Here is a 14974-nt window from a genome sequence, read left to right on the forward strand (position 1 = left end):
GTCATTGCAGCTTGAGAAGTCTCTTTCTAGTTCCCCTTCCTGTATTTTTTGAACTTCACTATATAAAGCTTTGTGTATATATATATATATATGTGTATATATATATATATAAAAATAAAAGAAGGTGTTGATAGGAGTTTGTAATTCATGTTCTCTGGATAGCTCTGTGTATGTCTGTCACCTTATAGTGCAGGTATTCTTTAACCCATAATAAGAAAAATCTCCTCTAACTAGATGCCCTTCTTGGAGCTGTCTTAGCCAGAAGCTCTTGGGATGTTTTTTCTGCCTCCCTGTTGCCACCTGTCACAGCTCAGAATTTCTCGTTTAGCATTTTGGCATACAAAGAGTTAGCTGTTCATGGGAATTCAGCTGGAAGTTCTTGTCGGAGATAGGAAAGATAAAGTCACTTTTAAAGTCACTAGCTTAATCCACAGCTAGCTGTGAATTATTTTGGAGGTATTTTGGTTATAGGGGAGGTGGCTTGACTTCTCTTTTTGGTGAGATGACTTCACCGATAAGGTTGTCTCACCTTCTGTTGACTTAAGTCAGTAAATTAAAAAAATACATGGATACATATGCACTCTTCCTCTTGGGTGGTTAGACTGCTGTCTGTACACAAGCTTCCTGCAGTATTTCCTTGAACAATGTGACTCCTGTCTTAACCCTTTGAAGGACAGGTATGAGTAGCAGAGTTGCTTATGCGCTGTCACAGCAGCAGGAAGAAATACTGTCAGTTGTCCTTTGTCGAACTATAAGAAAATGGACTTTACACTCATGTCACATATGAGCTCGGTTTTCATTTTCTAGTTTTACAGAGCTTTCAGTTTCAACCACTGTATGCCTTAGCACACAGGCTCCTCCCCACATCTTGAAACCTGTTGTGTTCACAGGCTGCTTGTACTAATACCAAACTCCTTGTCCAGGTGTTCTGAGCACGACCGTGTGAATGTGTGCTGATTATAACGCCTTATTTCTGTCTTTGCCAGCTTTCCCGTGCATATTGTAGGAATATGTGGCACGTGCTGCTGGTGTTTCTGATAGTGCATGTAAGCAGGTGACTGGAGGGAGCCCGGAGCAATGACAGCAAGCAGTTTGGCTGGAGGGCTGTGTTGTCCGCTGGGTTTGGGAAGAGAGTGCTGAGGGCCTTTTGTTTTGCCTCTAGCCACCTTCTGAGAACAAGAGAGGCGATTTTCATTTAGATGTAAACTAAAAAGTTATAAGAAATGTCATCAGCAGCTGTGTGAAATCCACAATTCTTTGAGAGGGTGTTATGATGGAAAAACATAAAAAACTGCCTGTCAGATGTTAAGGCACCATTGCTGAGTGGCACCCTGTGTAGAAGCACCCCGAGCCGCCACTGAGTTTAGGAAGAGGATGTTAATCTCTGAAAGTAACCTCCTACTCAAGGTTAAGCTTGAGTGTGTTTGTCTGACCATAATTCCAGCGTGCGAGTCCTGATGGGAAGCAGAGCCTGGTAGTCGTGGCTGTAAACAGCTTAGTCTTGACATAAATATAGATCCAGTGCTTTAAGTGTTTAACCTGTAAATCGAATACGGTGTTTCTGTGGATACTGCAAATAGGTTTCATAAGAACCGTCTGTTTACGTTATCCATTTAGGTCTCATAAAAAGCCTAAGTGGCTATTGCAAACAATTTTTGAAACGATTCTGTAAATACACAAAAGTTCTGGTGTGACGTGCCCTTCACAAAGCATCATGACAGAAATCTTCACACAAGTAACTGTCATTTACCTAAAACCCCATCCATATTCTAATAAACTACAAGGCAGAAGCTAGCTAAATTGCCCTGATTAAGTCAGGGTTCGGGTGTAACTCTGTGGGGGAAGGCAGGTAGCTGAGCGTGCTGGTGGCGGGGGTGCCAGCATGGCGCCGGCAGCCGCCTCACGCCCGCGGCCTGGTCACGGGGAACGGCTGTGACAGGAAAGAAGCTCTTGCTGGATGGGCAGAGTTGTTGATAGACAAAACTGAAATTAAACTGAGGCGAAACAGCCCTAAACAGAGGGCTGGGGGCATAAGCGGTGCTGATAGGGAAGGACAGGTACGTGAGGTGGATGATTCCTTCATGTCCCCAGGAGGCTGCGTTACCCTGGGTCTCACTTAGTGACATAGGAGCCCTCAAACCTCTTTGGTTCGCTCACCTTTTGTCCTGTGTGTCCTATCACGCTTCACAGGTATGATTATACCTCAGAATTACATTAAGCTGTGGCTGTAAAAGACACCAAGTTATTTGTTTGGCCCAGATGTTATTAGTTAAAGGGAGAGGTGAAACTTGTGGTGCATGGTGCGCAGACGAGTTTGAGTAATTTTGGGGGGGAAAAAACCCTGCAAACTCACCCAGCTTACTGAAAGTAATCTGTATTGTTGTCTGTAAATCCTATTGTTACAAAAGGCCTGCCTTTATAATTTTTAATCTTTTTTGATATCGCTGACGCTGAAAATTACGGTATGGGTATTTTAGCTGTCAACATGTATATTTAGAGATCTCAAATGTTGACAAGATGCTGCAGTTCTACGATTGCATCTCACTCCAGATTTGTCAGTGGCTATGTACCAGTGAATTAAACCTTGCTGTGCTTTTGTGGAATAGCTAACTAAAGATCAGCACAAAGAGTAACACGTTCTTTCACAGTATCAGTGCTTGCACATTAATTACCAGTTGCATTTAAATCACTCGTGCCAAACCAGGAGTCAACCAAGAAGCATGTTTAGGGATTAAGTAATCCTTATTTCTGAAGAACCTTTAAAGGTTGCAACAGCAACCTTTTCTCAAGCTAAATCATGTTTCGAATTAAGTCAGTCATTCCTAAAATCCCTCTCAAAGCAAGAGAAAGATCTATCCATCCAGCTGGATGAATAAGCAACCTGAAGGTAAACAAAACTACATCTGAAAACTGGAAGTTAAAAGTCATCGGGTTAAACGTGCAGTGGGAAATCTACCGTGAAAAATAGTCTCTGTGCTTCATTGTTTAAAAGCTGTAATAAGAGCTTTTTTCCCTCCTTCTGAGATGCAGCATCTGCTGCTTTTCAACAGGATGGTTAAGTTTTATCCTGAGGCATGTTGTTACAAACCATATTGCTTCTGTGGGATGTGTTTTTAGAGTAGTTCTGAGCAGTTTGCAGATACTGGGACTATAAACTTAGATTAATTGGGGTGAAATTAATTCCTCTAATCCAAACCTGCATCAGGTTTGCTATTAAAATGGAATAATTTCTGAATGATTAGAAAAGAAGATTGTTTGGAAGGGATGTTGAATGTGCTTAGAAATGCTTTGTGAGATGCAATTCTCCGCAGAGTATGGCTTGAAGCTACCAAGGTTGATTAAAAGCTCTGCATCTCTGCTGACCCTTTTGACTTTTTTTCCCACACTGAGCAAATGCTTCAGACAAGCAAACTCTGTACGCGTGTAATTGATTTCTGAAGCAGTAAGGTGTGTCGTAACATACCAAAAAAAAAGGCAAGTGCAAACTATTATGACTTCTTTTTTCCTTAATTCTTCTAGAGTGCTGTATATTGGTCTTGCCTGCAATACGGCTCGCTACATTTACATCTCATATCTGGAAAACGCCTGGACTGTTCTCCCAATGGAAGTACTTCAAGGTAAGACAGTGCATTAATGGCCTTCCAGTATAAGATCATGTGCTTATATTGTTGAACTGTGATTAAATAAAAATCTGGTATTTCCTTTCCTTTTTCTTTTGACTCCAAATATCCCAGAAGACCCACGTTTATAAAACTTTACTGTTTATCTTGGAAAATATTTGACGTCAGAAGGGTGGGTTTGCATTTGTGCACAGTTCACTGTTGATTCAAGCAGAACTGTGCGAGGCAACACACCCTTTAGCTAAACAAAGAGACAGAGCGTGAGCTGGGTACACACCTACCACAGATCCTGTTTGGCGGATAAATATGAACTTCATTACATGCAAAAGGTCACCACACTTGAAAGGATGCCGTGGAAAAAAAAATGGAAAAGAAAAAGAATGTAGTCTGGGTCATTCTGTCTCTGGTAAAATATTCTGCACTTGTTTTTCAGGGTATCATTTGATCAATGCCTTAGACTATTGAATTTTCTTTTTTCTAATGGCTGGAGAGGAATTTATTTCAGTAGCTTTGTCTGTGTTAATAGAGCTTCTTTAAGATAATTGCCCTTTAACTGACTTAATTAGAACCACTGAGGTCTGGTCTATGAAAAGTAAGTCGAGCCCTATTTCCAAATCACGTTGTCAAAGAGGTTTGTAAGGTCTTCAGTGCAATATTAATGTATAAATTGCTCTAACTTGCATTTTTTTTCCTGCCTTTGTGATGGGTGCCACTGCTCAAAACCAGGAAGAATGTAAACTATTTTACTTTTTGTTCCTTCAGTATCTGAAGAATACTGAATTATTTGGATTTGCAGGCTTGCATGAGAATAGCTAATTTAAATGCAGAGAATGTTTTCCCTGCCTTTAAAAATAGCTTAACCATGAAAGTGCCATTGGTGAACACTGTGTAGATCCCTGCATACACACAGAAATAAATCTTTATTTCCTGAGTCCTTCCCTGCCTGCCAACAAAAACAATTTATTGTATTAATCTGCCATAAAAGTGAGCTTCTGAATTTTAATACAAAAATCCTCCAAGTCACAGGTACTGAATTGATACATCACCTTTCATACCAAGTGTTAAAATGTGGTAATGTGACAAAGAATCTGTAGCCACTGTTGAATTATGTACACTTGGGTTAATCTTGCTTTTTAGAGAAAAATGAATTTTGCAGCTACTTAGAGCCAGAAAATGAGAAAGCTAAAAATAGCACACACAGACACAAAAACAACAAAACTAAACATGGTGTTGGTGTCCATGAAGCCTGTAGGCACTGTGTGTGTACCTAATTACTGCCACTACACGACTACATCTGTTACCTTCCAGTAATTTCATTCAGTCTTGGTCAATCGTAGAACAAATGAATCTTTTTAAATTACAATTGACTTTTTTTTTTTTCCCACCCACTATTATTCTTTTCCCCTCCCTGCTCTTACTGCTTTTGCTCTGTTCCCAATTCATTATTTCTTCTGCAGTAATTACTAAAACCTGTGTCTTGAGACTCTTCTTTGTTTCCTACGCATCCATGGAATGTGTCAGGAGGGGTAAGAAGTGACACCTTAATGAAGTTTGGTGAGGTGGGAGCTCTTATTTTCATTATGGGAGTTTGCTGACAGCGGGAGGTAAGAGTGGTAGCTGCTTTTTGTTATGTGAGGGCTAGAAGTCTTTGGAACCAAGAAAAAATTACATTATACAGAGCATGTGGGCACCGTGTGGGCCACGTAACTGCATCAAGCTGATAAGTCTTTTAAATCCCGTGTGAAGCCCTCGTTGTAATCAAGCACAGCTCCGCTTCCAGGAAGCTGTCAGAGTCTGTGTAAACTCCAGTGCTGTCAGCTGAAGGGCTTTTAAGGTCAACAACAGTTTCAGCTGACTCCTGTAAAGAATTTGTTTTTCTTCTTAACATGCTTCTGAAATACAAGGAGAACCAGCCCCGTGTGCTGTGCTGAAGGGCATGGAGACATTGCTGGAAGACGACTGCAGACTGCCCCTATTGATCGCAATAGGAGCCATGCAACAGCAACGTTTTGGTTGCTGCCAGTGTAACGGGGTGGTGAGGGCTTCTGAGGGGTCCTGCACTCTCAGAGGAGTAAATGAGGAGATAAAAGCTCACTTCTTAATTCACAATTTCAGACCTGTAGGATTTATTTGTACACGCAGTGTATGAAGATACAGGCCTAGGCTGAATCTGTAACTGGTAATTTTGAAGGCATTCTGGCAGGTAAATACTGCACATACAGGTCATCTGTCAGGCTACATTTGCAAGCGATCTCATTAATTTTGCAATTAACAGATTAAATTTTAATGTACTAGTTAGCTGCAAATTATTGTTCACGTTGTTCCAAAACAATGGTTCAAATTCTCTGCTAACAGCTATGCTTAGCTAACCAAGCTGCATAACAGGAATTTTCTGACGTCCAAAACTATATGAATAAGCTGAAAATTAGCTATTTTCACATGGCAGCTGTCCAACAAACTCCAAAGCGAGTGCTGTGCTGAGAACTGACTTCTGCTGGTGCTCCAGCCAACACAGATATGTCTGGAGAGCAGAGGTTGGATCCTTAACTGCACGGTTAGGATGGATCTCTTGAAATAAACTTGGCTCCCAAAATGTTGAGCTCTGGTTTCATGTGGAAAGTAGCGCTAAGTTTGCTAAACATGATTATTCGGAGCATAACAGAGGGGTGTTACATTCATTGTTGTTGTACTCCAGATGGTCAAATGGTGGTTAGTGGTTTCAGCAAGTCATCTCAAAATACGGTGATTGTTAACAGCTCCTTTCGGAAAGAACTGTGATTAACAGTAATCCAGACCAGACTTTACACAAGTTGTTGTAAAAACTGTTCCAAAGCCACTGATGCAGAAATAATTATCATAAAAAACTCACATTAGTAATTGCACATAAAAAAAATAAATAAAATAAAAGCCTGTACCTTTTGAGGTCAGTAAGATAAGCTGGTATGAAGGGGTGGATTCATTTTCTGGGGAACTGGGAGCTCCGTGTCCTATCTGGATATCCTAGCAGAGGTGCAAACATAAAGAACACGTTGGCTAAATTCAGCCTTTTGTTTCCAAACAAGGACAGCAGGATTGTGTCTCGTGGTTCAAATAATGTCTGATGTGTTTGTGATTTGCCTGGCTTTAAAGCTTGATAGACTCTTTAACAGCTGATAAAACCGAATGTTTTACGTGAGTTGTAAAATGTTTGTAAAACAAAAGCACATTAGCTACATTAGATTAGCTTTGCACTGTTATTGAGACATTTCTTCATTGCTCTTTGCAATGCTTATGTGAGTTTGCATTAAGGAAAAAATATTTGATATTCAGTGAGTTTTGAATTCAGAGCTTTTTCCATGGAAAACCTGAGGTTTACAGCCTTAAGCTGTAAATAATGAGGTAAAATACACTCACCCTAATGTGAACCTTTCATTTTTCAACAAGATGATGTGCCTGTGACCAGAGCCAGCTCTGGGATGTATGGAAGCGGTCTTTCTGTGCTCTAAGTAGTTAATTGGGAACAAACCCTGACACTGCAAAGTGTTTGTTTCAATCTGGAATTAAATCAAACTGGGCGTGTATCAAACCTGGACACTGTCGGTGTTCAAAGGCTGCTGTTTATCATTTGACATCCAAGCAGAATCCAGGATACTCTCTGGGTATGTTACAAGCTAATGCATCGTCCTGCTGGGAAGAGCCTTCAGCCTGAGTGCAGAAGGGCTTGCTGAGTGTCCAAATGTTCCTAAATAAGTCAAGTGCAGAGGACAGAAACATGTTGACTGAATCATCGGTTGTGCCAACACATTATTTTTTTTTAAGGAAGGTGGCGGAGCTTAGGCATTGGTAAGCTGTGATTGCTATTTTTAGCACCACTCAAATAAGAATAAATATTCCCACTCAGTCTGAGGGTGGCAAAATAGTTCAGGCGTACTCGACGTGCGACGAGCTCCGAGGCTGCTCTGCTTTTCCAACTTCTTCTCAGCCCAGCCTTTCCCTGTCCCTTCCTCCCCGCTCCCCGAAAGCCACCGAGCAGGTGCCCAGAGACGAGGGCTCCACCTGCAGCCTGCTCCTGCATGCTGAGCATCGCTCCTCTCTCCGCTGCGCTGTTCTAGGGTGGAAAAAAAAGTGTTCATGACCCTGAATCTGCAGGAAAGAGGCTTCCAAAATCCATACAGGGGGCTGACTTGGACGTGTGGCCGCGGGACATGGCTTGGTCTGTACTCCACGGGCACTGGGGATGATGGGGTTTTCTTGTCAGCTGCTGGGCACGCCACGGGCCCTGTCCTCACCACCGTGTCCCCTCTGCAGGTGTCACGCACGCGGCCATATGGGCAGCCTGCATTTCGTACCTGAGCGCCGCCGTGCCCCCGGAGCTGCGCACCTCGGCCCAGGGGATCCTGCAAGGCCTCCACCTGGGCCTGGGCAGGGGATGCGGGGCCATGGTCGGAGGGGTTTTGGTCAATTATTTCGGTAAGCAAGAACCACGCCGAGCAATTCGGGTTTGGGTATTGAAGTTCTGGTTTTACAGGCCTAGCAGCTCAGAGCTGATTTATGTACAAGGCGTAGGGATTAATGCACGGGGTAAGTCAGGAGCCGGCCAGGTGCTCCGGCTGGCAGGGCCCTCGGGACCCTGCTGACAAAGCAGGAGCAGCACCAAATTCACACCAGGCTGATTTACAGCTCCGTCCTCTCAATGTTTCGGATGGATTCAAATTGTTATACCCAGATACTTTTAGTGTCATGTGTGCAAATCTACAACTTGATCCTGAAATTAGAGCAAGGAGTCCTTTGTGAGAGACTGGGCTGATACTTTGCAGCCTCTCAGTGTACAAGTGAAACCTGACTACACCATTCATAACAAGGCCTTCACGTAGCCTGCTGAAGTGTTGGGGGAAGAAAATGTAACAGGACAAGCTGGCAAGAGTCTGCATGGGACAACAGATACCCTAAGAGTGCATAATGCTGACTGACCTTGTGTTATTTTACCAGGTAAGTAGATTCTCAGTTGGAAAAAAAAAAATAAATCCCGTTCCAGGTCCTGCTGCCACATTCAGAGGAATAGGAATGGCGTGTTTAGTGATTCTGCTGCTCTTTGCACTGATCCAGTGGCTGCTAGTTCCTGATGAAGAAGAAGGTAATTAAATATTCCTGTTACTAAAGACACTGCAAAATTAGAGAAAAGCGTATCTCCAAAAGTCATTTCCTGCTGCTTTAATTTTGTTCGGTGCCTTTATTGAGATTTTGACTGAGCAGTTTGGTTCTGAATGAGAAGTCTTTTCCTGAGCAGTGGTGAACATTGAGGTGTTGTGCTGCTTCTGCAGAGGAGTGCAGCACTGAGCTCTGGGTTATCAATAAGAGGAAAGCATAACGTGTTTCGCTACCTGTATGTCCTCTTAGTTCTGGGAATCTCTTAGATTAATCTTAGCAGATGAATGAGTTGTTCCACTCGCATTGGTCCCTTACGGCTGCCTTCTGGGTGACTGAGCAGCCTCACGTGCTACAATGCCCAGTCACCTCTGCCAGAGGTTATAGAGACAGAGGACAGAAGCTTTTAGGGCTGCCTCGGTTCTGTTCTGGCATCAGAGAACCCACAGATGGAACTCAAACCACCTTTATTAATATAAAGGCTAACGAGAAACAAAAAACTTGGTGCCAGGTTAAGGATTTAATTACATAAATGTAATTCTTATGAAGACAGTAAAACCGTGGCGGAATTCTGAAAAGTCATGAATTTTTCATCTGCTTTTTACCCAAAAGATTACTGCTCAGTGTGAAATGAAAGCCAGCTTTTTTTAGTCATTCACGACTTGTCAATGACTTGTCCTTGACCAGTTATCAAGTTGCCTGTACTGAAGTGTTCAAATATTTATTTTGCTAGAATTTTCTTCACCTCTGTTCAAATGATAATCGAAAACAGTGGTAAGGTGGAAAGAAGGAGAGCTGCTCTTTCAGTTTCCCATCAACCTTTGGTTAATTACGCATGAAGCTACAAAGGAATAGATTGTTCTTGGTGGTCTTGTTCTACCTACATTGTTTCAGTCTTTTGGTTTTCATTTAACACGCGCTCTACCCATCCTGAGAGTGTGCATCTTAATTTTAAGCATGGCAGTAGTTAGGTTGCTTTCAACAATGCCAGTTGGGTGAGTAAAGCAACGCGTGTGGTCACGTGTGTGCAGGATTACCCTCGTCGTTTCTTCCTCTACTAGAGGACATCCAGCCATAGCTTAAAATATTGAGTACTATCTAAAAGTCTATAAACAAAATAGGATTATAATTTTGAAAAAGATCTTTTTAATCAGTAAAATGCTTGGACAAAATATTTTCTCCAAATCCACAGTATGTGTTACTTACAGGCTCATAGACAATATGCAGCTAGTAAAATATCCTGGTGGGCAAAGCCCCTGTCCTTCTTTCAGCTTTGTGTTCGTCGTCTGCCTCACGTCTTTCTAAGCTTGTTGGCTTTTGCTGGTGCTGACTTTGTTTTAAACTTCAGAAAAGGCGATGCTGGCGGAGAGGATCCCAGTGCCTTCCAGTCCTGTCCCCATAGCGACCATTGACCTCGTGCAGCAGCAGTCAGAAGATGTCATGCCTCGGACTGAGCCCAGGCTGCCTCTAAAGAAAACGAAACACCAAGAGGAACAAGAGGATGTGAACAAGCCTGCCTGGGGCATCAGCTCTTCTCCTTGGGTCACCTTAGCCTATGCTGTCTACCAGATAAAAGAGATGGTTAAGCTCTCCAAAACCCACCCAATACCTGAGAATCAGCCTTTGCAGGTAATCTTCTGATGCACGGGAAGTTCTCACATGCTGGTGGTTGCTAGCAAACTGTTACAGCTGAGTAAATCTGTTCGTACCTGGCAAGTATTCTCTGTCAGCTTGTAGCAAATGCGGAGCTGTGAAACAATAGTTGAAGTACTGTATGAAATAGAGTTGCTGTCTGTGTACTGCAGCAGGAGTAACTATTTTTACATGTGTCATCTTCCTGAAGAGAGGAGGAGAGGGAGACGTGGAGCAAGGCTCTGTGCTACAGGCTCAGATATACCCGAGTTCCCATGAGTTTGGGTTTGTGTTTGGCAAAATTCACGAGATGATCATTGAACGTGATGATGCAGAGCTACTTAAGAGTGTAAAATGATTTCTTCTTAGTTTTGGTTCCTCGGGTGATGCTGTCATATGCCCACATTGTAGTGGAAAGAGGTATTCCAGACAACTACCACAATTTGACAGCATTTCCCTTCCATCCAGTCTCACCCCAAACTATTTTTAATAGTCTCATCGAGGGTTGGATGGATTGGGGTCTTATGCTTTGGCTATACCTCCTGCAGTGGAGCTGAAGCATGCTGCTTAAGGGAAGCAGGAAAATTGTCAGTGCAGGTTTTAGAACAGCATGGGTAAGCTTAAAACCACTGCGTTTCCCGCTTTGGAAGGAGTGGGTGAGGTTCCCTCTTAAACACCCAGTAGGAATAAACACAGAAAGGCTTTTTCCACAACTCCCGTCTTTAGAAATGGGCAATTTCGGATAGGACAGTGACTCAGCAGAGCGTGGAGGAATTTCACCGGGTCAGCTCTCTCCTGCCTTTCTTACTTGTCTTTATTACTGCAAACGCATTTACAGGCACGTTTGCTTTAGCCTCGTTGGTTAGGGTGTTTTGAACTTCCCCAAGTCAAGGAGAGAGTTGGGTTTTTCTGTTTGTGTTTTAGTGGCACCAGAGGTATCACTGAGTGTCTGACATCCAAGCAATCTGCCCAGACAAGCCGCTGTTTCCCACTGCAAACTGTCCTCAGGGGTCTTGGTTTGTACAAAGCAAAAATGTAAAAGGCAGAGGAGAGCAGCAGCAGAGAGCGCATGCGATGGGCATTGCAGGAAAGGAAAGTTTTGCCCTTGTGTGGTGTCTGAAAGGGATTTGTCTGACACTGCTGGACACGACCCAGCCACTCCACAGAGAATTGCGAAGCAGCCAAACAGGCTTTCATGCCTCTTGGAGCTCTGCAGAACACGATCTCTTCATTATTCTTTCCATCCTATAAAAACGCTGTGCTGATACAGAAGTAGTTCTTGTCGATTGTGCCAACATTCAATGCGCCTACTGTATTACTTTGTTCATCTGCTGTGGCCTCCCAAATCTACTTGTTACCTCTGCCTCACTTCCCCAAATGGACTGGCCATCCCCAAAATACTGCTGCTGTTACTTTCACACGATCCCTAAAGCTGGCGCTGGTAAAGTACTGAAACTAGAAAAAGGCTGTGCAAATCTCTTCACTTTGTTCAATAGATCACTTGGAAGGAGAGGTAGTGTGCAGAAAATGGGACTGGTGGCAAAAATTATTCCTCCTTTCTGTAGGATTTTGGATCAGTTTTTGTTACTGCTCTTTAATCCTCCAAGCAAAGTGGTGTACATGCCGTATTCTCTGTTCTTCAGTGCAAAACAAACGTTCAGAGATAGCTTGCCTTCTAATAGGAAATTTATCAGTGTTGTTTTGATCCTGGGGACAGTGACTGGGGTTTGATTTTGCTTTCATGCTCCTCACGAGGCCTGTTTGAATAGCCTGGATATTCTGCCATTGAGAAAGTCGGAGCAGTATCTGGGGGAGGGAAGGAACTATTTAGGCAAGCTGTATGTAAGGAGCTTCAAAAAAAAATTAGAGAATTGTTTGGTCAAAGTAATGGTCTTGTCTGAACGCTGAAATCCAGTTAATTGCTTTTTTCCCTTGAAACACACCGAGTTTGTTTTTTGCATGCTTCTTGGGGAAGTGCAGTTAGGAAAAGAGATGGAAGGTAAGCCACCGTCTGCTTGCTGTCAGTGTCCTCTGGGTTTCAATGCTCTACTTTTGCTTTGCTTCTTTAAGTTTGGTCTGTTCCGTTGCGGGCTTTCCAAGTGAGCGCTTTGTGAGCTTCCAGAAGTGCCTGAATGCATCGGGGGGGATGCCCACTGGGGACGGTGTTTGTGAGTGCCCGTACTTACTTGTTGCATGCCGTGCTTTTCCCCTCTCTTTAGAAAATCAATGAGAATTGCAGTACTTCATCAGCCAGCTCAGCAAGACAACCCCAAAACGTGCCAGATTCTGGGCAGCCCAGAAATTGTTCGACCCCGACAGCGCCGCCTGACGCCCAGGCAGACAGCGCCACTCAGCCTGCCGCCGCCGGGCCCTGAGACGCGCTCACCTCACCCACAGCAGTGCATGGATTTCTGCTTCTCACCTGGGGAACGCTGGAGCAGGAGCTCAAAAGTAGGACTGCCTTCATCCTAACGATCATAACGTGGTGCAGTGCAAGCTTGTAACCCCACAAACAATACTCATAGGACTACACAGAGCAACACAAGCAGGGAAGCCAGCAGTTTGGAGTGCTTGAGGGAAGTGACGTGGCCGGATCTGACTGTAGGAAGAACTCTTGGCAGCTTTGCTAAAATCTTAGTCAAGCGCTGTGAGATTTCTTTGCAATCTGTAGAAAAAGGGGAGTTCGCTCTTCGCTCGCTGAGCCCAGAGTGTCTGACTCGATCAGCTTTTTTTTTTTTTTTTTCCTTTGAATTTGATCCTGAGACAAAACGAAAAGACTTTTTAGGAGAGAAACTGAGTTTCCCTGCATAGTCTATTAAAAATATTGGATCCAATAAATATAGGAACAGCATGAACCTGTCTCTCTAAAGATTTCTCAGATACAGAGTAGCTTTAGCAAGCATATCTTCATATTGCGGTGATGGAATGAGTAAAGCATATTCAAAGAATATGTTTTTTGAAGCTACGTTATCTTGTTTGAGATAAAGGTTTAGTTCTGCAAAGCAAAGATTTTTTGAAATGACATTTTAGTGAAACAAAAAAGCTGGAGGAAAGCTTGTGAAGAAGTTAACCTCTGTGCGTACAGCCCTTCAGCTGGGCGTATGTTGTGTGTGTTTGGGTAATTTTAGTTTGATGTTGTGTTGAGACGACTAACTTTGATCAAGATTGCACAGCCTGAGATTGATCAAGGTTTTCAATGGACACAGTTTGTTTTTTTTTTGTTCTTATTTCATCATCTATACAGCGGTTTATTTAATGCAGTGTAGTTACTGTGGTTATTTATTAAGAAAACAGCAAGCTTTAAGTGCCTGGGGAAGGGGGGGAGGGAGGAGGGAGGGAGAGTCACCTAAAAATCGTAATGATGACAATTTCAGGGGCAAAGTTGTTGGCGCAGAAATCAAGTTGAATGAGGGATTCTCAGGAGGAGACGTACGTCACTAGAACGCAGTGTGTGTTGGAAATTAACTTTGCCCGACGTCGAGACACTGGAAAACTTTGTGTTGTTTTGTCATGCTTCTCAATACCGACTGCAGCCAGCTCACTCACTGCTGCCTAGTGAAAATTGCTGCTGGGGAGAGATCCTCGGGCTTGAGGGGGGTTTGGTCAGGACAGCGTTTCGGCTCGTTTGCTCATCCCAACAGCTCGTTCCTGGGAGATTCGGAGCTGTTGGGCTGCACAGCCCCGGCGGTGATGCGGGGGCAAGATTAGGGGAAGGGGAGAGGACGATGGCAGCAGCTGAGCAGGAGGAGGGTATGCAGATTCACCTGTTTTGACATCCAGTTAGTTTGGCTGAAGGGGTCTCCCGTGGCTGTGCTTTAGCTGTGCTTTTAGACCAAACCGTGTTCTGGCGGTGCCTGGGACCAACACCTTAGAAAATGAAGAGGAACATCGATGACTAGCCACTAATTACTTTTTTTGCACTTGAACTTAAATGTACTGTACTCATGTAAATCCTCATGACTTGTCGAAGTGTCCTTTAAAATCAGAAATGTATTTATTGTATGTTTGTATAACGGGGGAGAAGCGAGGGACTGATCAGGTGACAGGACGGAAGGATGCTACAAACCATCTCGAGACAAACCAACCATTTGTTGAGCTCACGCTGTACGGTGTTACCTCAGCTTCTCCTGCATAGCACCTGGGTTGTGAGGTGAAGAGCTTGTACACTGTGTTTACACTTGGAATTGTTTATTTGAAATGCCTGCTCTTTTTGGAATTGTAGAGTCATTCTATGTTGCAAAATGGACATGTACACCTGGGTTTTGATATTTGTGAAACTGTAAAAACCGTGGTAAGAAATATAAATTATCCATAATGTATTTAATAGTATCCATCTGAACTTTTATTACATGTCTTCGTGTTACGGTGCCAGCAGTGAGCATAACCACCAGAACTGGGAAACAATTCGGTGCTAATTAACCTCCTGCTAGGTTTGCTCCCCGGAGGACAGTGAATCTGGAACCTGGCAGCTACTATCTCGTGCGGTGTTGAGATCTGTCCCGTGATAAAATCAGGCTGTGGGCACAAAGCTCCCTCTGTGGGGTGAGGAGAATGTAAGGCACGCACACCGGTGTGCATCACATCACAAACAGCGTGAT

The 14974-nt window shown here is 43.4% G+C and overlaps 1 protein-coding gene across 4 annotated transcripts in view; it reads left to right on the forward strand.

Moving 5' to 3' along the window:
* The window catches only part of MFSD6 (major facilitator superfamily domain containing 6), a 39085-nt gene extending 24390 nt beyond the window's left edge, over positions 1 to 14695 (forward strand). For 3 of the 4 annotated variants that reach the window (XM_072040503.1, XM_072040504.1, XM_038182041.2), the window contains 5 exons: positions 3520 to 3617; positions 7908 to 8069; positions 8635 to 8733; positions 10093 to 10373; positions 12596 to 14695. In XM_072040503.1, the coding sequence (XP_071896604.1) occupies positions 3520 to 3617; positions 7908 to 8069; positions 8635 to 8733; positions 10093 to 10373; positions 12596 to 12751 (796 nt within the window). In that variant the 3' untranslated portion in view covers positions 12752 to 14695. Of the gene's footprint in view, positions 1 to 3519; positions 3618 to 7907; positions 8070 to 8634; positions 8734 to 10092; positions 10374 to 12356; positions 12376 to 12595 lie in introns of all 4 variants that reach the window. The other variant, XM_072040505.1, reaches the window with a different exon arrangement.
* The last annotated feature ends 279 nt before the right edge of the window (positions 14696 to 14974 follow it).

The sequence above is a fragment of the Anas platyrhynchos genome, chromosome 7 (genome assembly GCF_047663525.1).
Source record: "Anas platyrhynchos isolate ZD024472 breed Pekin duck chromosome 7, IASCAAS_PekinDuck_T2T, whole genome shotgun sequence".
NCBI classification, from domain to species: Eukaryota; Metazoa; Chordata; class Aves; order Anseriformes; family Anatidae; genus Anas; species Anas platyrhynchos.